General features: G+C 38.7%; 1 protein-coding gene across 1 annotated transcript in view; it reads left to right on the forward strand.

Moving 5' to 3' along the window:
- The window catches only part of LOC128863957 (uncharacterized), a 35,927-nt gene extending 14,897 nt beyond the window's left edge, over positions 1–21,030 (forward strand). Inside the window, exons 2-6 of the mRNA XM_054103397.1 lie at positions 16,763–17,087; positions 17,266–17,465; positions 17,583–17,838; positions 19,149–19,774; positions 19,887–21,030. Coding sequence (XP_053959372.1) covers positions 16,763–17,087; positions 17,266–17,465; positions 17,583–17,838; positions 19,149–19,774; positions 19,887–20,155 — 1,676 coding nt within the window. The 3' untranslated portion in view covers positions 20,156–21,030. The remainder of the gene's footprint in view (positions 1–16,762; positions 17,088–17,265; positions 17,466–17,582; positions 17,839–19,148; positions 19,775–19,886) is intronic.
- The last annotated feature ends 6,070 nt before the right edge of the window (positions 21,031–27,100 follow it).

Consider the following 27,100-nt stretch of genomic DNA (forward strand, 5'->3'; position numbering starts at 1 on the left):
CATCCAGGAATTATTTCCTCCTGACATCTTTTTTGTCTTTTCGGAAGGCCCTTTACAAACTTGCAAGGTCGCGAATATTTTCTGGCCACTTATGAAACGGAGGTTTTCGAGGGATCTTTTGAGGGTAACAAAATCTAACAAAATCCTTAGATTTAGGCATCTTGGCGCTCATTTTTTTGTTATGCCTGCTGATAAAGCAGGTCTTGATATTAAGAACATAATAAACTTCATCAGCATGCAGCGTTTAACACAACCGTAACTGAGTCATCGTGAGGACGTATAATACTTTATACAGAAAAATCGATAATTTGGCTAAATGTGCAATGGCACGCTTCACCATTAAGAATGTCGTCCAGAACATCTGCTATATCACTCATTCGATCTATGATTCTGAGGATATTTTAGCCTTTTAGACATATTGCATATGAACATGTAAAGGGAGAATTGGTTAAGAAGAGGTAAAATAAGGGAGATTCTCCTCCCATTTGTGGTGTGCGCCTTGCTGTTGTTCCATAAACGGAGGGACCTACAATTTTAAGTCGACTCCGAACGGCAAACAGTTTTTTTATGCCATTGACTGCCGAGGGGCGACCGCTATTAGAAAACCATTTTTTTATCATTTTGCTGTTTCATTTGCGGAGATTCGAACCTACGCACTTCTGAATGGTAGTCAGGCACCATCCCTTTCGGCCACGGCTTCCGGCAAGAATGTGAAATTATCAACAGCTACTTTGAAGGTCACAAAATCACAGCAAAAGCTGGATTACATTAGTTAACTAGTAAATAGAGTTTTTAGTGAACAAGAATTACAATAAAAAATCAATAAAAATAACATACGCCTTGACAAAAACCAACAAAACGTTATTAAGTCAAGCGGCACGTTACATGCACCGTAATTGTGGCATTATTGAATCGTTGCATGAATATTTAGTTCGCAGACACGTTCCTCAGTAGCGGCAACAGGGCAGCAGAGCAACATGTGGCAATTGTAACGCTATTTTTCACTGCATTAAGAATATACATGCATGTGTATGTGTGGCACTGCAACCGACAATAGCAACGGCAGTTGCACCGGCTACCGGACTACCGCACAATGCTGGCCAACTCAGTTATTAGTTAGAGACGTTCCGGCACATAGTGAACAGGGAAAATGGTCGAGTTGGCTGGTTGTAAGCCATGCGAGCGATATAATCATTTACAACTTTTGTACTTGTACGGATAGAGGCAGAAGTGCTTTGTAAGGCCAAGCAACTAACGAATTGCTACAGTTGCCACAAGAACGAAAAACCACTTACATAAAAAACAAAAAAGTGGTGAGTTGATGGAAAAAGTGGAAAGATGCCATTGAACCATTTATTATGCAATCAAAAAGCATTTGATTGCCAGCAATCACTTTTACGCTATCAACGAAAGTGAAGACAAACAACGAAAAATGCAGTCCACTTCCACTCGCCCGTTTGCCATGAATTTGCTCATCCTCAGCGCAATGTTGCGGCAATTTGCGTTAAATTACACTTTGCATGCAACAAACAGACTAAAAATGCATTTAATTAAAATTGAATTTATTTGCCAACTGCAGATACATATATAAGAAGAATATCTACATGCAGTTTGGTTGAATGTTTGTTTGCGTGTATGTTTGTGTAGGTATTTGCGTGTGTGCGTACAAGTGGACACGTAGTTTTGAGCCATTGTGTGGCTGCTACTGTTGGCCAACCACTAGCAGCCTGTTGCTCTGCCGCCTTGCGATAAATGGTCAAATATTATTTTGCTTTTTGCTATCAGCAGCCGGTAATTGTTGGCCATTTCCTGCCACAACAAAACGATAAGTAATGCATCACCTTTGAAAAGCCTTGGCAGCTGCTGTTGCTGTTGTTGTGCGCTCCTTACGGCATGTGCAAACAAATGGACCCTATTGTGTTTTGCATTTCCATATGAACGCACGCGCAATGCCGCTATGCATGTGTGTGTATGCGCATGGTTTCTGTATTGAAGTTGTTTGTGGTGCGAGTAAAACAGGCGCCTTATTAGCTGTGGATATTAGCATAATTGCAAATGTATCGCGTATTTCCACGATGTACTTCGTTTCTCATTGTCATTATATATAATTATTTATTGAAGTATGTAAAATAAGTGCCTACTAAATTATTGATCTGCATAAGTGAGAGTGAAACGTATATTTAGCAGGAAGTGACCGGTAAGTAGCCACCGGAAATGGTGAAGCGCAACCTGTATCACTGTGTGAAAAAATAAAACTAGCCTGCTTATTTACATTGCAGACGGGTAGCAAAAATTAATCAAGAAATAATTTTTGAGAAATTTTCTGCACGCGTGAAACTTTAGCGATGAGAAAAATAATCGCATTCCAACATTAGAGCTGTTTTCTTTGAAAGTGGTGTAAGTGTATACTAAATGAAATTTATAATGTAATCATTTTTTATGACTTCAAAAGAACATACAGAAGTTGAAAGACAGCTTGAAGTAAAAATCTTTCATTTACAAAATATTAACTACGGGATCTCAATTGAAACAAACCAATATATGTTTATGACTTTTTAAATACTTCGAAACGGCTATTACATGTACATTTTCTAAACGCTTCATGCAACAAGAAGCAATTTCTTATGCACCCCTGGATGACTTTAAATTCTATAACAAACGGAGAGACATCGCAATTCCGGGAAACTATAAAAATGTTTGTCATATACAATGTTCCCACACACTAACGAATTTATGTGGTATAATTTTGATTTAAATGGTAGTATGTCTTTGAAGAAAGTGGATTTACACTATTTTCAAAGAAAACGGCTCATATATTAAATAACAGCAAACACTTCAAAAATGTAAACGCGAGTTTCGAGAGATTCAGTGAATACGGCAGACCAGATAATACATGCATCGTTGTCTAACTATGCCACAAATATCGAGCATTGACCTAGCTTAAAAGGAAAATTGCAAATGCTTTAAGGGGACATATACTTGTAAAATTTCGAAAAAAAAATTGTTTCATAAAATGTTAATATAATCCTTTAAGAATATGTCAAAAAAATTTTAGAACGTAAATTTAAGTATTTCTTATATTATAGATCGTCAACCGTGACGACTCTATTCTTTGCGTTCGAGCGCTGGGAGTATAAAACATACGCGTTTTTCTGAAAACTATATTTTTCGAATTGGCGTACACGATGACTCGAAAAGTTATTGACCGATCTCCCAGAAATTTTGCACACATCTTTTTTATGATATTACTTTCTATGTGAATTTACAAGTTTTCGAAAATTTTTCGAAAAAATATATTAATTTTTTCGATGCAACAATAGTAGGAAAATTCGCCCTGAAATTCATTTTTTTAAGCATTTTATTCCGTGAATTTTTTTTCCATTTTTGTTTAATTCCTATAGAATTTATGACATTCATAAACAAAAAAATGTTTGGTGTTTTGTATTCAGGTCACTGACACCGATATGATTAAAATAAAAAAAGAAATTTTATATTATTTTAATGTATAAATAAACTGTATGTCAATTTTGAAAAAAATATATTGACTTCTACATTTTAAATAATTTTGATGAAAATCAGGGAAAATATGGCCGTTTCCTTTAAACTACTTACATATGTCCGAAAATTGACTCGCATTAGACCCATTTTGGCTGATGTAATGCGTATAACTTAAGGGTAGATTTAAAAATAAATTCTTTAAAAATGGAGGCTTTTTTATTTTTACGAAGAGTATTGGACTTTAACCCGAACTAAACCTCCTATCGTCAAAGTACCGAGTCCCTTTCGATACAACCAGCACTGGGCTCTATGTCAGTTACTCTTCACATGCATGCGAAAAGTTGCATGTACTTTATCCTTCCTGCAGTTTTTGTATTTCCGAAGGAAACCACCCCACTGCGTGCTTTATGCTTTAATGCATGTTGCACATCACTGATTCCTGACGAAATCTTATTCCACGCATGCTTTGTAGTCATAATGATGTCGACTAGGTTTCCTGGTATTATCGGTAAAGTGAAACCTCGATATAACGCACCTTGATAAAACGAACAAATTCAATATCAAAACATGTTTGCTGAGTCCGCTGAAAGATTTTCGGACCAATTGAAAACTTTTAACAAAATGCTCATTAATAAAAAATCGTTTATTCTTGCTCTCGTTTATTGGCAAATCTGGATACAAAAACAAACAAAAATTATAATATCTTTGGGTACGCGGGAATATAAAAAAACGAAACTATTATTAAAATAACTTTTTTCTGAATTTTTCATTGGATCGAGGTTTTACTGTTTAACGAAACTATAGATATGTCTAACGAGCAATTCAACTCCTTGAATCGAGACTTCACTGCATATAGGAAAATAACATTTTTTTATCAAGAATTGCACGATGTTAAAAAACAAACATAACTGAACAAACTTCTTGCGATATCATCCCAAAAAACTCGTATGAAAAATCAAAATTAAAGACTATGATCACGTGGCTTTAGGTTTCAAATGAAAAACTAATTTATTCGACCAGACAAAAAGTTACTGCAATCTTCTATTTGCAGGCCTAAAAACGTTAGGGGCAAAAATACATTGATTTAGATTTAAGCCAAAGGCCTCGGTAGCTAGTGCTTTAAAAGTATACGTGTAATAATTATTATTTAGTTCCGACTACTTCAAATAAACAAATAAATAAAATGTAAATATAAAATAAGCGCACAATTTCGTTACGCCATTCGTCGTATTCACCTGATTTGAAATTGAGCAAGCAGAGCCTTTTCCTTAAACTACATTTGTCATTAAAAGGAAAGCGTCATAAATCGATTGCAGGTAGCAGCGTAAATGACCCTAAGCAATATTACTAAAAAGTAGATAGCGCGCTTGATAACTTGAAATATTATTAAAATAATAAGAAGGAGATGATAATTGTACGATAATTAACAAAAAATGCTTTTTACAAAATAATCAGTGGTTAAAATTTTAGTTTTTTCCTACGAAAGTGTTTGTAATTTATCTACGTTGTATAACAATAATTTTCTATCATGAATTATATTAAATACAAAAGTAGTAAACTTGTATTTTCTTTTGTAAAAAATTTGTATTGCATCAAATTCACTTTGTCTTGTTATTAATTATTTGTTTCCTCCATTTTAGCACCAAAGCCTCAAACACTCTTCTGAACACAAAGCCCGATTAGTGATAAATGATTCCACCGCATCTTTCTACTAAATCTTATTAACATCACTTAAATGCATAGCTTCTAAAATGAGCTTCAAATAAATGGCTTTACAGTTTCCAATCTCAAGCGAGCACACAAATTTTCGATACATCATTTCATGTTGAGCTTCGAGCGCATCGTTTGGATTTTCGCTTTAGCTTTAAAGTATTGGATAATTAATTAATGATTTTAACCCAAATCGAAAATGAGTGAAGCAAAAGTTGTTAAAGTGGGTGCTCCCTTGACTTACAACAAAGTTCTATTTTCGAAATCAAGCAGCTGGCGGTAAGTTCTAAGCGAGTTAATCGTTGCGCAGCTGCACCAAATTCTACAGAGATCTCAATTAGCAGCGCACAACGCTGACCACTGAAAATTAAGTTTCAACAAATGAAACGAAACGAACTTACAACACCTGGCTAAGGTTAAAACTATTTGTCGTTGTAGTTGTTGTGACACGATGCACATACCTGCGCTTGATTACGCAAACCTTTTTGCACATTTGCCGATTGATAATCGATGATGTGACGTTATGAAGAAACTGAAGACACCCTAGAGTGGAACATTTTTGTAAAGCGAGTGGCTATAATTAACGAAACCTCTTATGTGTTATGGAAGATATGTGGTAGTGCTTTGAATAACTACAGCACAAGGATTTATTCACAAATTTAAAGAATTTATTTTTTATTTAATTTCTTTTGACAGCATAGTTAGTTTTCCTATAAAATAAAATATAATATAAATCCATAAAAATAATCTTCTTCTTTATATATAAAAAAAAATGTTTGTCTGTATGTCGTCGCTGAACTCAAAAACTGCTGGACCGATTCTCATTAAAATTGGAATATATATGTATTTTCCCATGGAGAAGGTGGCGCTGCAGAGTAGCAACTTCTGCCCCGTTCAACCGATTGTCATACAAATTGGTATGACCACAGAGGAAACGAATATGACATGTTCACACAATGTATCACCTTGCCAGCAAACTTCTGTAAGGTCACAGAAGACATCGTCGAATTGGTGCAAAAAGTTTTCCCAAACATTGCACAAAACTACAAAAACCATCACTGGCTCAGTACGCGTGCTATATTAGCAGCCGAAAACATCGATGTCAATATCATCAACTTCACCATTCAGCATGGAATACCCAGTGAAACGACAACATATAAGTCCATCGATACTGTGGAAAATCAAGACGAGGTTGCCAACTATCCAACTGAATTCTTGAATTCGCTTGATCTGCCAGGCATGCCGCCGCACGTTCTTGCATTGAAAATTGTGTCAAAATTTTACACATTTTAAACAGAATTTTTGGAAAATTTTCGAGAATGCAGCTTTCCAGCTCACTAAATTTTGGCACAACAAAGTTTGAAGAGACTTAAAAATCGCGTTGAATTTTGACAATTTTTTGTTTTTCTTGCAGTTTTGTGCATTTTCTTCTTAATAAAAAAGGTGGACTTTTTTTTATATGTAAGAAAATACCCAACCGTAAAAAAAAAGTCAACGCGAGTTTTATTATTATTTTTAATTAAAAAAATATTTTTTAGTATTTTTTTCTGAGCCACTTCAAACTTGCTTTTTGTTAATCCAAATTTCAATGGGCTATAAATCTGCATAACTGCAATTGCCGTAAAAATTCTTATTAAAAAGTTAGTAAGTTGATGAAAATGTGTACATTTTTTTTTATTTGCGCAAAGCTTGAAACTTGGACGGTTTTCGTAACCAAAAATTGTTACAGTTAAACAAGAAGCAGAAAATTATTACAACTTTTCTAGAAGTATTTATGTTATAGTGCTTTAACGAACTGTAGTTGGCAAAAATGTTGCAATTAAATTCCATATCATAGCTATCATGACAAGACTTTGGCATATCGAGTAGTAGTAGAACATTTTGAAGCTAAATTTGCAATTTGGCTAATTAAAAATACCTTCACTTTTTAATAACTTTCATTTATATTAATTTATTATAAATATTTTATTTCCAAAATGATGACCCACTCTAATATGCATATTTCCATAAAAAAAAAAAAAATAATTGGCGCGTACACTTCTGTTAGGTGTTTGGCCGAGCTCCTCCTCCTATTTGTGGTGTGCGTCTTGATGTTGTTCCACAAATGGAGGGACCTACAGTTTCAAGCCGACTCCGAACGGCAGATATTTTTATGAGGAGCTTTTTCATGGCAGAAATACACTCGGAGGTTTGCCATTGCCTGCCGAGGGGCGACCGCTATTAGAAAAATGTTTTTATTAATTTTGCCTTCACCGAGATTCGAACCAACGACCTCTCTGTGAATTCCGAATGGTAATCACGCACCAACCCATTCGGCTACGGCGGCCATACACATAAATAAATATAATATATTACTAAAATATACAATCACGCATTCGTGTAAGAACATAACTTAAGCGCTACTTCGATCGTGAACTTGGCCTTTTATTGCTCAAAATATTGCAGTAACACAACACCAGTGACTGCAGACGTACTTGTCTACAAATACCGTAAAACACATGTATGTATATGTGTGTGTATGTATGTAGGAATGCTTGATTATAACGTTTAATGTTACAGCACGAATCCGTTGTGCCAAGAAATCGTGCCGCATTCATCAGCAATAACAACAGAGGCAAATTAAACACGAATTAAAACAACAAAAAACCTCGTATGAAGTTAGTTACAGTAGTGGAACGGTAGTGATGGCACGCGAAAACGTGAAGGTCTTGTCAGAATTCTGTAATGCTTCCTGCAGACACACACAGATAGAGTAAATCCGCTGAGGAAATAAAATATGAAAAATTGATTCCTAATTAACGTCCTTAATTAAATTAAATTTTTGATGTCATTCTACAAAATTGCCAATCGTGGCAGCAGATTGAATGAAGCAATGCGCCGTCATTTTATTTGGTATTTTTTGTGACGCTCGCATGGGCAGGATCTTTGATCATTTTAGTTTTCCAGACTGTGCATTTCCCCTTTTTGCAAAAGAGGATTCAGCCAGAATCCCGGCGCCCTTCTTTCCTCTTCATCGCATAAATGAAACAATGACGACATTTTCAAGACGACGATAACATAACATGGCAATGCCTACACCTAAAATGGCAATCAAATTTGACAGTTGTTATGAAATGCATAATTGCGCGTCCAGATGTTGAGGTAGGTTTGGCAGCCGAATCGCACATAGAGGCAACGATGCCATTTAGACCACGAAATTGGCCCGTTGTGAGATGTTGAGTTACTAACAACTGACTTTCACAAGGCGCATTCATTAAAGGTAGTGGCACTAGACCAATAACAATAATTTGTACGTCTGATTGTCAAAGCAAAGTATTGGTAAAGTGGAAAACAAGGAATGAATTCGCCTTGTTTCTTTCTCTGCTGAAGTCAAATGGACACGGCGAAATAAAAAAAAAACAAATTTGCTGATTTACCGATTCCACCTTTAATAAACTACTTGTGGCTTTCCGCAGACAACGTAAACTTCTCAGTACATTTCTGTTATGCAAATATATGCACAGAAGAGAAGTCTGATGAATCATAAGATTAGGCAAATTTAAGTGAAATTCTTGGTGCAATTTTCACTTAACATAACTTAAATGATCTCTCTCTCTCTCACTGAACTGGGTTTAAGTTGTAACAAAAACCGAAATTTCGTAAATAAAAATGAAGTTAGGGTAAGGCAATGTAAGCATTGAAGAGGATTAAAGCGTGATTAAAAAAAAGTTATTTTTAAACAACAAAAAATGTAAAAAGAACTACAACTTCATCAGCTTGAAAAATTAATGAATGAAAAGTTATTTTTAATCAAGAAAAAAATGCAAAAAATTTTAAAATTTCATCAGCTTGAAAAATGGTTGAAGGAAAAGTTATTTTTTAAATAACAAAAAAACAAAAACAAAAAACTCAAATTCACTGAGAACTTAGCAGAACTGAGACGAAATGCGAAAGTTCCTCTGTGCTCTTAATAGTGCCACGGTGGGCAGGACACTTAGGTCTATAGGATTTTCCATTTAAAAGAAAACATGAAGGATCAAGCCACAAGTGGAATTTTCTTAAACACCTTTCAAGGATGCACGCGCAAGTATATTTTTTGTTTTTATGTATTTCCTGTTTGGTCCACTTTCGACTGGTTAAAATATCAGCCGCAGTAGCTTTAGTTGTGAACTAAAAATTCGAGCATTAGCACCGCCATTTCCTATAGAGTATAAACGCAATTGTGGTGCACATATAAACATAAGTGCATTTATACATATGCATGTGTTTGTCAATAAAATGATCATCATGCAACTGCGCAAATGCTGCTGTATTAGGTGTTATCTGCCTGCAGCAGCCGCAGTTCGTGGCTGGATGTCTGGGCACGCGCCCCGAGTTCATTGCATAAGATTAACCCATTTCATGACATGCCAAAACTTATGAACTAACTAATATGTTGATCAGTTGATACATATGTGTGTATATGTGTGCACATATGTATGTATGTGTCTTCTCTGTAAATGATAGTCACATTTCAGGTCCTTCTCATCCCTCTATTACTTCATAATGAAAACTACACTTAGCGGAGTCTAGCAAAGATATCAACCAAAAGATTTAAAAATCGAAATATCATAACATCGTCAGGATTCAGATTACAATTTAATGTTGAGCAGCAAATAAAAAAGAAAACAAAAACACTCAAAATCTGACCACTAAAATGCAAAATAATAAATAACTCCAGTTGCAAGGAGAATGGGCACAGTCTACCAAATAATAAAAGCACACAATGCTGTAACAACACCGTCTGCTTGGCATCTCATTAACTTTGCTTACAAACGCGCGAGTGCACGTTGAACTCATTCACTTTTTTATTTGCGAAATTTCGCAAAAGAAAGTAAAACGTTTTGTAGAAGAGTAGCTTGGCGCCAGTGTACTGATTTGAGGTCCACCTGCTGACCTTCAACTTCTAGCAAAATGCGCTCAATGGCAGAGTAAAGTTTATGACTGAAATGCACACAAATACATGCCTGCATAAATATGTATGTATGTATGTAATACATTGATGCGTCCACAGACTGGTATGATCAGCGACGAACTCTATTGACCCTTGCATTAGATTTGGTAGTGCAAAAAAAGTAGTGAAATTTTCTAAAGAAAATCCGCGGTAACTACAGAATACCCAAAATTTTCGCTGCAGCAGTAATTCGAAGGGAAGTGTGCGTTGGATATTTTTTTAAAATAATTGGTATCGCAAATGTCAAGCATGAGGGCGGCGGGGGCAAGAGTCAAAAGCGTGTGTCGCTCGTTTCCCTATTCGTTTTGTTGTTGCTCAAAACATCGAGTACTGTAATTATGTACGAATATTTCTTTCCAACTAGAAGCAGAGGCTGCTGCACAGCTGCTTTTCCAACAAATGCAATCTGCAGCCGTTGTTCCTGTTCGTCACGTTGTAGCTATTTGCTGCAGTAGTCAGCACCAGCAGTGCCATTAATTTGTTGCCCATACTGCTGAGCGACCGTAGTCAGAGAATTGGGTTAATACACTCGCGCTTGGTCGCATCGGGTGCCGAGAACGAGTTTGAGCCAAATATGCTTAGAATGAACAGCGCTGGCCGAGTTGTGTTTAGTGTCCGCACGAATAACAGCTGCTACTACGAAAGCAATAACAACAACAACAACAACACTATCAGTAGCACCAATAACACTGGCACCAATAATTGGCATTGGCAACAAAAGTAGCCGCGGACAGCAAAAGCTGTGCCGTTTTCACTTTTCGCATTTGATTCTCTCGCCTCGTCGCTTCTGACTGACTGTTTGTTGGTGACGAGTTGAGTGAAGCGTTTGGGGCTTTGGCTTGTCTGCAGTGAGTGATGCCTGCTGTTGTGGTTGCTGTGTTGTATGCACGAGTTGCTCGAACGCCTGTTCAGTGGCCAGTTTATGTGTAGCTCGTAAGTATTTGACGTCTATTTCATTTGTTGTCAATACGTTTACGTTTACGGCTTTGGCAGAGGCTGTGCTTAATGTCTGTCGGCTGATAGTTTTCGCGCTGCTGCAACCAACGCAAAGTATTCGCCAACATGTGTGTGAGGATTGGCAGTGCAGTCCATTCCAGCGCTCGGTTCGTTTTGGCTACCGCAAGCAATTTGTCAATTCGTTACACTTTGATTGAGCATCTCTTGGTTCGTCGCAACTAAGCAACGGCCAATATAAGTAAGTATGTATGTGCTTGTACGAGTATAGTGCAAGTGTTTATCAGTTGCTCAGAAATCCACACATACATAGATGCAAATATAAAGAGATGGTTATTAAGTTATTGCTTACTTATTTCGCTTTTTTCTTTTGTTTTCAACATTTTAGAGGCTCTCATGCTACCTTTAATATTTTCAAAACTTCCACGCTATCGGGCAGTTAACGTTGATAAGTGAATTTTAAAATGATAATTTAAGTCCCAGTTGCTTTGTGAACAGAAATATCACTGGGTAGATGGGAATCAGACGGCATTGAGGGCTCTAAGATCCAAATGAGTGAAGTCAAGAATTTTGAAGAAATGACAGGAAAATCCCGGGGCTGTAGCCTCAAAACCTGTTTTGTTTATTCCTTGTTCTCTTCACTCGGGAGCATAGGACCTCGACAATATTCTTCCACCACACATGGTTGTGGGTTATTATTTTTGCGCCATCTCATGTGATGTCGACATCGTTAGTTCGCACAACATCGACCTTCTCCAAGTATTCTATGGTCGACCGCGACCTCTGCTTCCTTGTGGGTTCCAGTTCGGTAACACTCTCGTAATGCTATCTGGTGGCTTTCTAACCGTGTGATCTGTCCATCGCCACATTCTGCGTTTGATTTGCCATGGGTTGGATTCCTCATTTTTTAAACTCCACAGCGCGCCGTTGCTGACGGTGTTCGTCCAAACTATTCTACAGTTGATGTGGAGGATTTGTTGATGAAAGATTGTAGTCTCTGTGTGTAGGGTGGCTACCATGGTAATTAGGCCAATGATAACATACAGATCGGTTGCTTGGATATCAAGTACAGCCCTTGGATATGGTTCCTGAACCAACACCTTTTCATGTAGCCATTCAGCGATAAGCCAAGTTTAACCTTTCCAAACACATGGAATCGTTGAGCTTGTCCCTCCCGCTTGTCCAACTCTACAGGGACCTTAATATTTGAGAAGAGATCAGGACTGTACTAGATATTAAGGCTAAAGTGTATGCCATCATATATGTTTAGACATAAATTTAACAAGAAACCTCGAAACCTCGAGCGAATCGCCATTCTGAGCGGCAGTCAAGATGCACAGAAGGCTTTGTCATTCTTGGAGGAAATACATTTACTAGGAGCGCCCAATCTCACCTACTTCATATGGGTCCCAGAGCACCAGGGAGTACCAAGGAACGAAGCAGCGTATGCATTGGCTAGAGATGCTGCGGCCTAGCACCGAGGAGGAGCTTACAAGCGAAGAGCTACGGCAATGATACGTAAGTTGGCACCAAACTGTGGAGCTACGAAAGGCCAGGCCCTTATTGGGAGGGTATAACCAGAGAAGATTTAAGCAATTAATTAGCCACCCTAAGAAAAAACCCAGAATTCTTACTGGCATAATCATCGGTTTGTCGAAACAAAATATGCTATGCGGCCGCCGTAGCCGAATGGGTTGGTGCGTGACTACCATTCGGAATTCACAGAGAGAACGTTGGTTCGAATCTCGGTGAAACACCAAAATTAAGAAAAACATTTTTCTATTGGCGGTCGTCCCTCGGCAGTCAATGGCAAACCTCCGAGTGTATTTCTGCCATGAAAAAGCTCCTCATAAAAAAATACACGCCGTTCGGAGTCGGCTTGAAACTGTAGGTCCCTCCATTTGTGGAACAACATCAAGACGCACACCACAAATAGGAGGAGGAGCTCGGCCAAACACCCAAAAAGGGTGTACACACCAAAAATATAATATATATATATTATCATAGATTACTGCCAATGCTCGGAATATGGTCCACCGACAACTGTCGTTTTGAAGTCAGAATTGCAATCCCAAGGAGCTTCAATACATCTTCTTCTCAGGCGCGACCTGATGTTCTCAACGCAGAGGTGTGGCCAATATCAGACCGTTAACCAGCTCTCATCGATTTTGAAGGAATCAGCCGATTCGTTGAGGTAATCGAGGTCATTGCAGCGGCAGATTTACGAAAAAACTAAGTTTGTGTTAGTGCCATACGAAAAAAGTCAATGCAGTCTTCGTTCATGTTACTTCGTTGCTGTCCGTTGATTGGTGTGTGAATGCGTGTGAAATGAGCGGGTAGAATTCTCATAATGTTACTTCGGATGACCAATTCTCGTAAACTATCATCCTTAAGCCTTGGGTTTGAGTACAAGGAGCCGATCTGTATCTACAATCATTGCGCAACGGTGCCCGGTGCTCTATTTTCAGCTTTCTATAAGAAAATTGAAAGAATTATGGCTTTAAATTCACATTACTTTGCAAATTAATGCATTACGAAAAAACGATGCATATCACTAAAGCTCTCAGCAATCATTTTTCTGACTGTCTTTGAACAGAGAGCAGACCGGCGGTGGTGGCATTAAATTTAACAAGCTCGCGAAATTCTACAGAACTCCTGGGGGAGTAATTAAAATGTTAGAATTGCGATGAAATCAAAACACTGGAGTAACCACAAAAACATAAACATACACATGAATTCACAAAATAAAAAAACACTCAGCTCACCAACGCAAATTCTCATTGCCCCACAGCCCGTGGCAAGTAACAGCACTCGAAGCCAAGCAGTGATGCGATTTTGTGCGCATGCGTTGCAGCACCGTTGGGAATATTCATTCAAGTTGTCTAGCTATATATGTATGTATGCATGCGCTTGTAAAATACTAAATAAGAACAACGGCAACAGCTGTAGCCAGACACACATTGAAGAAGAAGAATAGCAGTCAGCATCCGTTTGCTAATCGACAATGCAACTGGCAGAACACGAGCTTGACTAGTGTGGCACTTCACTATAATACCCGTTGTTGTTCAAGGGGGGAGGGTGTTATAGGCAGAGGTAGTAGAAGTGGTGAAGTGGCAGAGCCAATGCAGTAGAGGAAAGTTTAGTATAACTGGTACACCAACATTTATTGTGCAGTCCAGGCAATGCAGTCAGTTGTGGTGAGGTGAGGCGAATCGTTTGGCGCAGCTGCCACTGCTTGAGAATGATTCCTGATTTCAGCAGCTTTCGCATGCAACAAATAACAAATAAGAGTGTCAACTAGTAGGGGAGTCCCAAGCACAAACACATGTAAAGGTATGTGTGTCCATACGTGTATTGGGGCAGATGAATATTTGAGGGATAAAAAAAAAGAACAATGGCAATGATCAATGTGGAGCGCGAAGTACCACCAGAGGTTACTGAAAAATTGTCTTGCATTTACATTCCAGCTTCGTAACACCTGAGAAACTGAGAATATTTTTAACTTATGTAACCGATGAAAAGAAATATTTTTTTAATCATAAGAAATTAAGTGTTTAATGAGTTGCTCTGCAGGTATTGTTAAGTTCGAAGCAGCGGCCGAAAATAATTACTATTTAAAAATTTCCAAATGAAAAGCTTCCAAACATCGTAGAACTAGTTTCATTAAGTTTCGAATATGTATTATATTTAATATATAATAATATGTATTATATTTAATATATATAAATTTTAAAAATTTTTGCGCGATATCTATAACGAAATATTTATAAGATTTCGATTTTTTAAATTATCGCACGGAAAATGCTAATAACTCGAGTTATATATAATCTCTTGATTAGGGGCAATCATTTCTGTGGAAGAAAAGTTAATAGGAAGGAAGCTTAATAGTTTGTGCTGCTTTATAAATTACTTCGTAAATCCGATACAAACTCTTCAGTTAGACCAATGAAATTTTAGGCCAGGCCGTTTTAGTGATTGGAATTAAAGCATTTTTGTTTACACATTGTTGCTCATTTTTACATATCTTACGAGCAAAATTTCAAGACACCATCCCCATATCGATAATGCTCCTGAGGAATCGGTGGCCATGCTCCAACGTATTGGAGCACAACCCAACTTAAAGTGTGTAAAGGTGCATTATCCTGTTGAAATATCCAACTAATAGGCCCAAATGTTTCCCGAATCTCGAGAAAAGTTGATTCCAACAACGCTTTATGGCTCTTTCCCGTCATTTTTTAGTCTACACTTTTCAATTCGAAAGCGCCATAATACGATCTTGCCTCCCATACCGTAACACCTCCTCCACCGCTGTGATGTCGATTCAAGTAGTTTTCCTCCTTTCTTATGTCATGGAAATACTATTTGTATCCGTACTACCCATCCAGATTGAACTTCTTTCCATCAGTAAATATTACTTTTTCCCATTCACCGGGATCGGTATTTGTAACAGAACTCCAAGCTATGCGGTCCCTTGCAAAATCGAAGCGGTGTTCTTTGCGAAATTCATTCAAAGGTGGTTTTTTGTTATTTTTTTGCCGTAGATGTGGCGCTATTAGAATAGCCTTTGAAAGATGGACTTGCTGACTGCAACATTTGCCATTTCTTTAATGTTTGCTGTTAGAAGGGCGGAATTTGATGCAATCCTACGGATTTTACGGGTTTCCTTCGGCGCTAAAGTCATCGCTGCGCTGCCTTTGTAATTTTCACCATAGGAAGCACACTGTTTCACGTAAAGACCCGAATTATAATTTTGGCAATTTTGCCAGAGGGATCGCGTGACTTTGCACGTTTGAGCACTAACACAGTGCTCGCTGAGTTGACACGCCGCTCATCTTTCCAGGAGCAGATCACAGGTTCTTTAGAGAACCCCAAAACTCTCATTTCGCGGTGAAACGGTCTCAAGGCTTCCCTGTCTAGCCAGCTCATTAGGCCAACAGTTTCCCGCTTTGTCACTATGACTGGGAACGCAAACGAGCTTAATATCGAAGTATTCGAATGCAGTCGCGCGAGAAGTTAAGCAGTTCACCGACTAATTTCGAACGCACAAACAACGAGCCCAGAGCCTTAATTACCACCTGGCTGTCAGATTAGATATTTATCTCCCTTACAGTAATAGCAGAAGTAAGCAACCAGTTTGCTGCTTCCTTAATTCCAGCAACCCTTCTGTTCAACTACGAGCCATCCATATCGATTCTAAGTGTGAGAGAAGCAAAATTAAATATCTAATAAAAATAAAATAAATAATTGGCGCGTACACTTCTGTTAGGTGTTTGGCCGAGCTGCTCCTCCTATTTGTGGTGTACGTCTTGATGTCGTTCCACAAATGGAGGACCTACAGTTTCAAGCCGACTCCGAACGGCAGATATTTTTATGAGGAGCTTTTTCATGGCAGAAATACACTCGGAGGTTTGCCATTGCCTGCCGAGGGGCGAACGCTATTAGAAAAATGTTTTTTTTTTTTTATTAATTTTGCTTTCACCGAGATTCGAACTAACGATTTCTCTGTGAATTCCTAATGGTAATCACGCACCAACCCATTAGGCTATGGCGGCCTTCAAATCAACTATAAAAAAAGAATAAGAATTACACCCATATTCCACTTTTCTAATTCCAATTCTCTAATTACAGAAATTCGCAGTGTTTCTGGCGAACCCAATTACAAATCCGTTAATCTAACCTGGGAAGTGGAATTTGTGCCCTCCGCCGATTCGGAAACGCCAGCGAACGATATTGATGCTATCACCAACAGCAGCGCCGAAGTGGAACCGCCGAAAGCCTTTCAGATTTTCTTTTGTGAATTGCAGTCATTTGGACCGCATCGTTGTCGCTCCAAATTAATCAACCAAACTCAACAGCTGGAACCAAACGGTAACAGCCACTACAGTAATAGTAGCAGTCCCACTAACAACAACAAAGGCAACAATAATTTAGAAATTGAGCAGGTGAAGAGCAAGTAAGTGTTAGCTCAACTAATAACAACTAGGTCACTGAAAAAACAAAAAACAAAAAATCAGATATAGAATAGAACAAAATAGTCAAAGAAAATAACTTTGCTCCTGCGCTAGCGCATAATTTGTATATTTTGCTTAACCTAATCGCCATGCACTTATATAAGTAATTTCCGCAATCAGGCGACAAGTACGTCATTACGCTGTGCAAATCGACAATCTCCGCATGGCCACCAAATACAGCTTCCACATCCGACCGCAAGCGAAGCGCAGAAATATGAAAATCACCGGCCGCTCCGAGCTATTCGGCAACGAAATCGATGACGATACGAAGGGTGTGCCACTCGACGGCGGCCAAACCATCATCATACCAACGAAAGGATGTAAGCATTCAGAATTTATTATTCATATTTTGCTAATTTTGAGCGGCGGTGAAGTGGAAAATTATAGAGTTTTGATAAACAAGTAAAACGTTTTGGGTTTTCCGCTATTTTTTGTAGTTGCTGCGCAAGCCACAAAATGCTTGCCACAGGCTTCAGAGATTGAAGTGGAAACAGGTCCTTACTTTGGTGGAAAAATTGTGGTAGATGGCGGTAATTGTGGAGTGAAGGGTAATCAAAATGATGCCACAGATCGCTATACGATGCGCATCGATCACAAAATGTGTGGCAGTTTGGTGAAACCGGAAACGAATACAGTTGAGACGTTTATAACGGTACAAGAGAATTTGGGCATCTACACGCACAGCACACGAAGGTGAATATGAAACAAATATTAATTTTTTCTGTAAAAAGGGGAATTAGTTTTAATTCAGGTATTATTTGAACGGAAAGAAGAGCTTAATTTTTTGGATTTCACAATTTGCAATTTTGCTCCATTCCACTGGCGAGGCTTTTATTATTATTTATTATTTTCACAAAAATGTGTGCTGCAATAAATTTGTAGATTGCTTTAATATGGAATTTAATAAACTTTTCTGTTTAATATGAGTGCACTAACAAATAGAGTGCGATCCCGAAGAAGCCTTGTTGACAAAAATCGGCTCCAAAACCTCGTGTACTGCATCTCTTTAGGGTCGATGAATTAATGTCTAGAGTCAATGCTGGCTTATATTTGGCCGTGCTCTTTATCTCATTTGTGGTGTGCATCTTGATGTTGTTCCACACAAATGGAGGGACCTACAGTTTTATGCCGATTTCGAGCAGCAAATGTTTGTTGGGAAAATCTCTTTCTGCTCGAGATAAATGAAATAAAAACCACTTGAAAACACTAGCTTAAAGCGGTTGATAAAGCTACAAACAGGTCTAAATACTGCAATCAGTACAACTACGAGATGTCTCCCGACGCCCCCCTGCAACACCTACACAATGAGGCACCCATGCTTCCTGTAGAAGATTACAACAAAATACTCAGCCAGCAGTTTCTGCAGACACTTACTCGAGCTCGAGCCATCTCCCTGGCACGTCATGAAACATCTCCTAAAGTACACCGAGGAGATCGTGGACAAAATACATTTACAACTACTGGACCGGACAGTATATAGACAAATACTAAATGACAGAGAGACCCTTACTATCTTCCCAAACTCCCGACCCCCGAATACCGTTATTAGAGTCCAACCCCCACCTATTGCAGACGCAAAGCTTTAGCTGTCCTCCGAGACCCCGTAGCTTTGGCCCAATTGCGTTCTGGATAATACAGAATCGACCCTATTTATCCAGAAACGACCCCGATTTACCCAATATACATACTTTATGTCCTGTATGTGAAGGCACACCCCTTTCTCTCTGGAGTTATCCTGTCGAAACAGCACGTTTTCTGGGTCTACCGTTAGATGAGTTAGACGAAGACGACCGGTGACTTCATAGCACTGATAGGCTTTAGTAAGCTGCTACTACAACAACAACTAGCTTAAGAAGATGATATAATAATATAATAATTCCTGTTGACATCTCAATTTGGGGAGACCTTCCTTATTCTTGTACACCTAAATTAGGGGATCTTAGAAATCAAGCAAATACATTTTTAAGAATACTTCATTTCCATACAAACCTCTCTTTCATCAGATTCGTCGTAGTGTGCAGCTTTCAGTCGGGAATGCAAACCGTGCGCGCCAGTTTCACGGTGCCCGGCAGTGATGGCGTTGCCGCTCCCGTAGACAATGATCCCTTCGAACCCGACGATCGCCTAGGTCGTGAGCAACGCTACATGCATTTCGTTGACAAGAGTGCGTTGGTATTAAAAGAGCCTGCGCCACTGGAACCTGCGCCGCCGGCAGCGCACACACAAGCCTTGGCTTCGGATGAAAGTGTGGCGCTGGTCGAAGAAGTAATCGATACCGCAAATAGCAGCTATAGATATAATGACAACACCAACAATGTTGCTAGTGAGCTATCGGCCGTTGACAGCAATGATGTGCCGAATAGTGTAGCGCTGTTGGAGGACATCGTGCCGGGGGTGAACGAGCAGCATATCAAGCATGAAGATAAAGTATTGAAGCTACAGGCGGTCGATGAACAGCCAGAAGTTGAAGTACAGCCAACGATGCGGGTTGTGGCAGCACGAGCGGCTAAATATGCAAAATTGGTGCGCGAGCAGGCAGCAGCAAATTTACTAGCGGATGAGGTGAACGCCAGCGGTGTATTGGGCGTGGAGCAGTGGTATCACTTGCGCAACTCGGTCGATGGGCGAGGTGAGTACATAGTGCGGCTTGTGTGATATGTTTTTGTTTTTATAAGATTTTAATAATTTCGTTAATTTTATTCATAATCCCATTATTTACTTTATTGCTTGCGCCATTCTAGGCTTCGCCCCTGCTCTGGATCAAATTTCATCAAACGCTGGCAGTATCATCATCACCGTGTCGCTGTCTGTGATAGTTTTAGGCGTTTTCATATATGTCGTGTTTCGTGAAGCGCGTCGACAGCGTTTCATACGCAGCAACATTCGAATGCAACAACTACAATCATCGCGCGCTTCTTCGCCAACGACGTTAGCGACAGAGAAGTCTTTGCCTGGAAAGCGAACCATGCCGCGCGCTCTGCAATCGCAGCACGCACAGGGCAGCATGTAGAAACACTAGGGCGGGTCTTCTCAGTAATAATATTTTAAATAAACTAAGTTCAGTAGGATAAAAGCAAGAAATTAGAATAGTAAATGGAGGAACGATGACATTTCTGAAGTTTGATAAGAAACAGCAGATTCATTAACAAAAAATAACTAATATGAATAGAAGGTGGCGCAACCACACGCAAGAGCTGCGGTGCGGAGCGCATACAAAGTCACCAGCCTATGCTCATTTGTCTTGCTAAAGGATAAAACTAAAGCAAAACTCAATAGATATACTGAAATGATATTATTTTTTAGTGATTTAGCTGAAGGCGACTGAGCATAGAAGAGCAGATAAAATGCCACCCAGTGGAACAAAAATATGATAAAATAAAAAAAAAATACATTATTAGTTTCTAATATTGCTAGATTAGAGTGAAACCGTACATAAATACTCTTTTTGATAAAAATTCTTTATTTTAAATATTTTCTAAGTAAGTAGGTTTCATTAGTAGGAAAGCACTCAGAGCGATTTTGGTGAGTGAAAATGCAGGTTTCTACGTGATTAAATTATGTATTTTTAAAACTTACAACAAAACACTCAATACATTCATTGAAGCACACAATACATGTAAAATTGACTAAAATATTGTAAGACCAGCAGGATATTCGATATATAATATTTCATACATTTAAGCTTAAAACTTAGGTACTTTTACTATAAAAATTCGCATGCGTTACAAATACAAAACGTCTGCATGTTTTTGAAAGCTGTAGCTTAACTTATATTTTACATATTACGCGTGGCTTTTATTTCTATCTGTAGCTCATAAGAATAGCACCGTTTTTACTAATTATCTTTAAGTGAAACTTGTAAAAAATTATTAAAATAAATTTTAATCTCACCACAACCAACGATTGCTACACTTCTTTCTGCACAAATCAAAACCCAAAAGCAAAATTCCATTTTCTACTTTTTCTTCAGTATTTGCTTGGCATTTCATTAAATTTAGTAGGGCAAAAATACCTAATTCAGTTACCGCTTATGCGTTTGCACAGTAGCCGCCTGCTGAAGTAGGAAACTTCATTTTCTAGGTCGACCGCGCTTATTGACCCTTCTCGCACGCACTGCTACAAGCACTCAATGCACTCAAACTCTGTGCTCTTGAATTGAACGCGCGCATGCGCAGCATCCCGTTGCCGCTGCGCTCATATTCTCGTTAGCAGCGCTAGCGCGACATCAAAGGCCACGCAGCTGCGCACACATAAGTAGGTGAGTCGGCCGCTGCCACTCATTGGCTTCAACATTGCTACCATCATCGCCACAACCTTGCGAGTAGACATGCCGGCCTCCAACACACAGGAACATCAGCTTCAGTTTCATCGGCCGACCCACCAACCGACAATCGCAACGAGAATTGAGGGCGAGCTGGAATCGTGACCGGACTGAATGACTGAGCGACTGAACCACCGAACGTCCACTCCACCAACAGCTGTTTTATTTCAAATACAGTAAATATTCTAGTTGCTCATTTACTTACCTAGTTATCATTCCAGAGGCGGTGGCCTCACTGTTGAATTTAGTTCAAGATCTGCAGGTTTCAGCATTAATTCGAGTGTGACGTGAAAGTATTTTACTCAGCGTAAACAATTTAAATGCGGCTAAATAAAATCAGAGTTCATAAATATGTCAAAGTGTCGACTGCGATCAGAGACAAGAGAATTTATGCAGAAATGTACAAAAAGAAAAACATTAAAAAAAGTGACAACAATAATATCCACAATACTCGTAGTTTCTTGGTGACAGTTTGGTGCTTTCTTTGTGGGTATTTAGAAGAACGTTGCAAAGGTATGCAGCCATAGATTTATGACAATCTAACAGAAAAACATAAATATTGCATTTTTCAACGGCCTCACTTTTCGTTTAGCTTTTCTGCAACTTCAAACAGTTGCTGCCTAATTAACGTAGTGCTCATAATTTATTGCAGCCGCCGCACAACAACTGCGCTAACAGTTTATCATCGGCCGTAAATCAGCGAACAGCAAGAAACACAACCAAGCCGAGTATTCGGCAATTTTTATGCAACTGCAGCAGAAGAAGAAAAATAGAAAATTCGGTGACCGCACAGCAACAAAAGAGACAATAACAATAACAACAGTATCAGCAATACAACAACAGCGGAAAAGAACGCGCCTATCTGATGGCAAATAGGTAAAGAAAGCTGCAAATGGCCTGCCTTGACTTCATCTGCGGCCTTTTGGTGCGCTTTGACTTAATGCCGCCGCCGCCGCCGCAGTGACAGGATTGCCAAAGATATGCATTGTGTTTTACAATGCAATATTAATGAAAGAGACACAATATATATATAAAAAAAAAGTTCGTACTCATAACCAGGTGAAGGCTGAATTTTAAAATCTCGAATATATAATATAATATATATATATATATTTATATATATTTCAACATTTGCACCCAACCGTAAATTGAGCAAAATCTAGGCAATAGTTTACATTACGTATTTTTTTTTGCACATCATTATGTTTGGAGAATGTTGTGCGAGCACAAATTATGAACAAATTTTACGTTCTATGCCTTTAACCAGAGCTTTAGAGCTCCTCCTCATCATCATCATCATCGGGCAGCTTTGCAGCTCGGGGTGAGCCATAGCTTCCGCTTCCATGCATCTCGATCGTCGGCATCAGTTCTCTAGTCCCTAACACTCAGTGTCCTCAGGTCCATTAGAACTTTTTCAAACCAGTCTGGACGTCCTCGTACTTTAAGCGCTACAGGGTTATGTGCCACGATTGATTTCGGGCGGCGTTCATATCTCATGCGTAATAAAATAGGTTTAAAAATTATTCTTATCTCGATATTTACAAACGCAACACAATTGCGGTTTATTGTTTTTAGTAGCCTTAATCAGATGAATACTCGCAAGCTTAGATTATATTAGTTGTCCCCAAAGGCTATACTTAAAAATATAAATAAAAGAGTGGAGAAAAAAGGATGAATACTAAAAACTAGAGACCAATAATGTGCGCAAAGAGGTACTAACTGGAATTATGGAATGCAAAAAGTCGCTACTAAAGCTCCACAGCTAATAGGTGCACAGGTAAGTATGGAAAGTGGGTGCCAAAATGTTTGAATCTAAGTCTCACAGAAGCGGTGCAATAGTTTCATGGGATGGTTACACTTCACCAACTCAATGCAGAGCTTCCTCGATCCTCGTGCACAGAACTTTCTCCTTCTTCTTTATGATTGGTCAATGAAGACGGAGATGCAAGCTCCAGTGCAGATTTTCCCCTCGTTCGAATCGAAAGATTACCCTGTCACGATCCTCAAACTCCAGTTTGCGGATAGAGAGATATGTACGAAGTTCAGAGAAATACGGTATAATCTGCCTAAGCATGCTACTCGAAAAATAACCGCCAAATGCCAACCTCCTTTAGCCTGATTGCACTTTGAACAGTGATGGAAATAACGTAAAAGTCGATAGGGAGAAATTCTGAGTAGTACTGGGACAAGTTCTAAATGCTCCAGTGATGCCAATACAAGTAGGCCTTTGCACCACCCCCAGTTTAGTGATATTATAGCCCTTTCGGAAAGCTTCCCATCATCCGTATGTTAACATTGGCAGAACACTACGTTGTACAACCAAAGAACGACCTGCGGGTTGGGCTCCCATTTTTTTGCCGAGCATAGTTTTGCAGGAGTAAAAAGCTTTACTGGCCTTATTTACCCGATTTTCAATGTGTAGCTTCCAACGGAGCTTGGAGTCAAGTATCACTCCAAGATACCTAACTTCCGATGAAAACGGGTGAACGTGGTTATTTAATCTGGGAAGTCGAAAGTGTGGCGGTTTATATTTGCTCGTAAATAGTATCAACTCCATTTTATCACAGCTGACTCTGAGGCCGAAACTGGCAGCGTTCAATTGATTAAAATTGACCTGTGGCTCAAGAGCATTTTTTTCCGCATACGTAATTCAACTGAATTTGCCTGTCTTTGGGTTTTCGAAAACAGCTTGCCACCTCAGCCAACGGAATGTTTGAAGGTTAAGCTGAAATTAAGAAACGCATACATACACAGAAAATAATGCCACCGCCAGTCGTTGTCGAAGTGCCGCTGAAGCTGGTTGAAGCTGGGTAAACCAGAAAATAGGAACAAAACTAAGTAAGCAACAACGAAAATTGCCAAACTCGGAGAGGTCAACCTCAAGTGGCAGTCAAACAAACTAAAGAACAACTTCCACAACTACAACGACGAGTGGGGCCATCGTGGCGGGAGGAAAAACACATGTACTTGCTTGTTTTCGCATGTTGTGGCAAGCTTCATTCGTCTGACGTTGCAGCAATGAATGGACAGAAATGAAATGGAAGAAGCTGAAGCAAAATTACCGTAAAAAATGGCGAAATGCCGATTTTACGGCAGCGAAACTTTGTGTCTTCTTAGTGGCAATGAAAATAAATTATGACGAGGTAGCCACAAATTAGAGACTAAGAAAACAAAAAAACATGTGCCAACGCTTTTTCTGCTATTCACTGGATTTATTTGTATGTGCACGTATGTGTGTATCTGAGTTCATTTTAGCTTCATTAGTCGTGTCAGTAACCGACACTATGTGAATTATGCAACGCTTCAGGAAATTATGGCCTTCAACCAGCCGTCCAAAGTTAGCGTTGCACTGAAAGACATTGAATTACGCTTTTCTCATTGAAATGTCTTGAACTTCTGGCACTTTCGTATATTTGTGGCATAATTAGAAAAGCTGAACATTTTCAGAACACCTTCCTTGTGGTGTACACTGTTATATTCTCCGTTTCTAATTCACTATCTGCACAAATACACAGCCACGGCAACGACTGGGTTGCCTTAAGATAAGTTCAGTTAAGTCAGTTCAAAAGAAGAAGCAGAAAATCTCTACTGCAGCTTAACCACTAATGCTCAACTTAAACCGCCTTCATCCTCTGACTTTGCAACAGCCATCAACGCTCACCACAAACACACGTATCTAAAGGTGCCACACATACTCAGATTGAGTTAGGCATAGCCATTTCTTCTTGGAATTTAGCTGACAGCCATGCATCTGCTGTAACTCAAATTGCTATGTACGCAACATAGCATCGCATCGCATTACCTCATCAAGTTGTAAGAAGGAAGCTGTTAGGATCACATGGCATTTACCTCAGCAGCGCAGCTTCCTCAGGGACAGCAGAGTGAGTGAGTAGAGTACTTAACTAATATTCCGGTGGTGCACACATACGTATGTGTGTGTGAATACTATGCATGCATGCAAAATCAGGTATGCATTCTCCAGACGCTTTGCATCTCAACCTGCTCATAGTCGGTAGCAAAATTAGACAATTTACTTTAATTTATTATTCATTCATTTTTTAAATGGACAGGTTTTCATTAAGGTAATTATATGGTAGTTACTATGGTGAGCAATGCATGGTATGGCATATGGCCCACGGTTACTTATATGACCATCCGAAAGACTAAGTATTTAATTTGTAGGTAAACGACTCATTTTAGAAGCATTTAAATGCCTAGAACTGCACATTAAATACATTGCATTGCATTATAACATTGAAACCATAAAATCATGAAAATAAATGATTTTGGGAGTTACTTAGAATTGGTGAGACACACAGAGCCAAGCAGTTAAGTCTCTATCTACAATATGGTGGAAAGTAGCCCAAGGGGAGCTTTCGTATTTTAATGTTCTTCTTTGTGCTACTATTTTTTTCATTTCAAATATATTGATGGATTTTTTATGAAATTTTTACCTCATTTTTCCCTGTTGCGCATATTGTGCTGTTTAATTTTGTACCTGTCCCAGATTAGGCCTCTGTCCTGATGTACATAAAATGGGCCCACGTATGCACCCGGCTAATTGTTTAGTAACAGGTGGCGCAAAATTAATCAATTATGGAAAGATTTATAATGATTAATTTTGCGCCACCCTTTATCTGCTCATAGGGAAGTCAAAGGCAAGTTGGTGATTTTAGTCTTGCATAAGATTCTAATTTCTCTTCCAAACAGTTAGCGCATCTCTTAAGACAACCGTTAGTACACTGCAGCAGCGAAAAAATAAGCAAATTTGGGATATACAACGAATCGAAAATACACTACGACACTTGTTTGTTCTGACTTCAATCCCTCATAACTTGAGAATGGTTCAATAAATTTTCAAAAAGCAAAAAGCATTATAAAGTAATCAATTCAGTATTTTATTATAAAAAAAACGATATAATAATTAAACTATTTTGAAGTTTCTAGTAAACAAAACAATAACTAAATTTTACAACTCAATCATAAAGTGGGACAGTGACGAAAATATGGAAATAAACGAGAATTAATGAACTAATAATTTGTGTACTACATGTAGACTGTAATACTTCCTAATGTCGTTGCATGGAGTATGGCATCAGATGTGCGCTGATTAAAAAGTTAGAAATTTTAGTGAAAATTTGCAGAATTTTCATAATTTGTCACATACTGAGTTAGACATTCATAAAAAATTAACAGATATTCTGTAAACAAAAATATAATAGCCAACTTTCACACACCAATTTTAATGGCTATGAGTGTAGACATTTTTTCCGCTTTAATCCTTCGAGTAACTAATATTTAAAAGATACTAGGAGCTCCACCTGTTTTGTCATCGGTCGGTTGTCGGCTCATCGGTTAATTAAGTTGTGGACTTAACTTTTTCAGGTATACCACCTTGATCAAAAAGTCCCCGGAATATACGCAGAAAATTCAAAATACAAGTTTATTCCTCAAAAGTGATATTATCACCATCAAAGTACTCCCTATCAACTGCAACGCATTTATGCCAGCTTTTGTTCTTGCTCCCGAAACATTTCTGGAACACTATTATCGGTTTAGCTATCAGAGCCGTAGTAGTTCCTCGCAGTGGGTTTTTGACTCGATCAAACAGAAAAAAATCTCAGAGAGCCATAT

This window comes from Anastrepha ludens, chromosome 5, assembly GCF_028408465.1.
Source record: "Anastrepha ludens isolate Willacy chromosome 5, idAnaLude1.1, whole genome shotgun sequence".
NCBI classification, from domain to species: domain Eukaryota; kingdom Metazoa; phylum Arthropoda; class Insecta; order Diptera; family Tephritidae; genus Anastrepha; species Anastrepha ludens.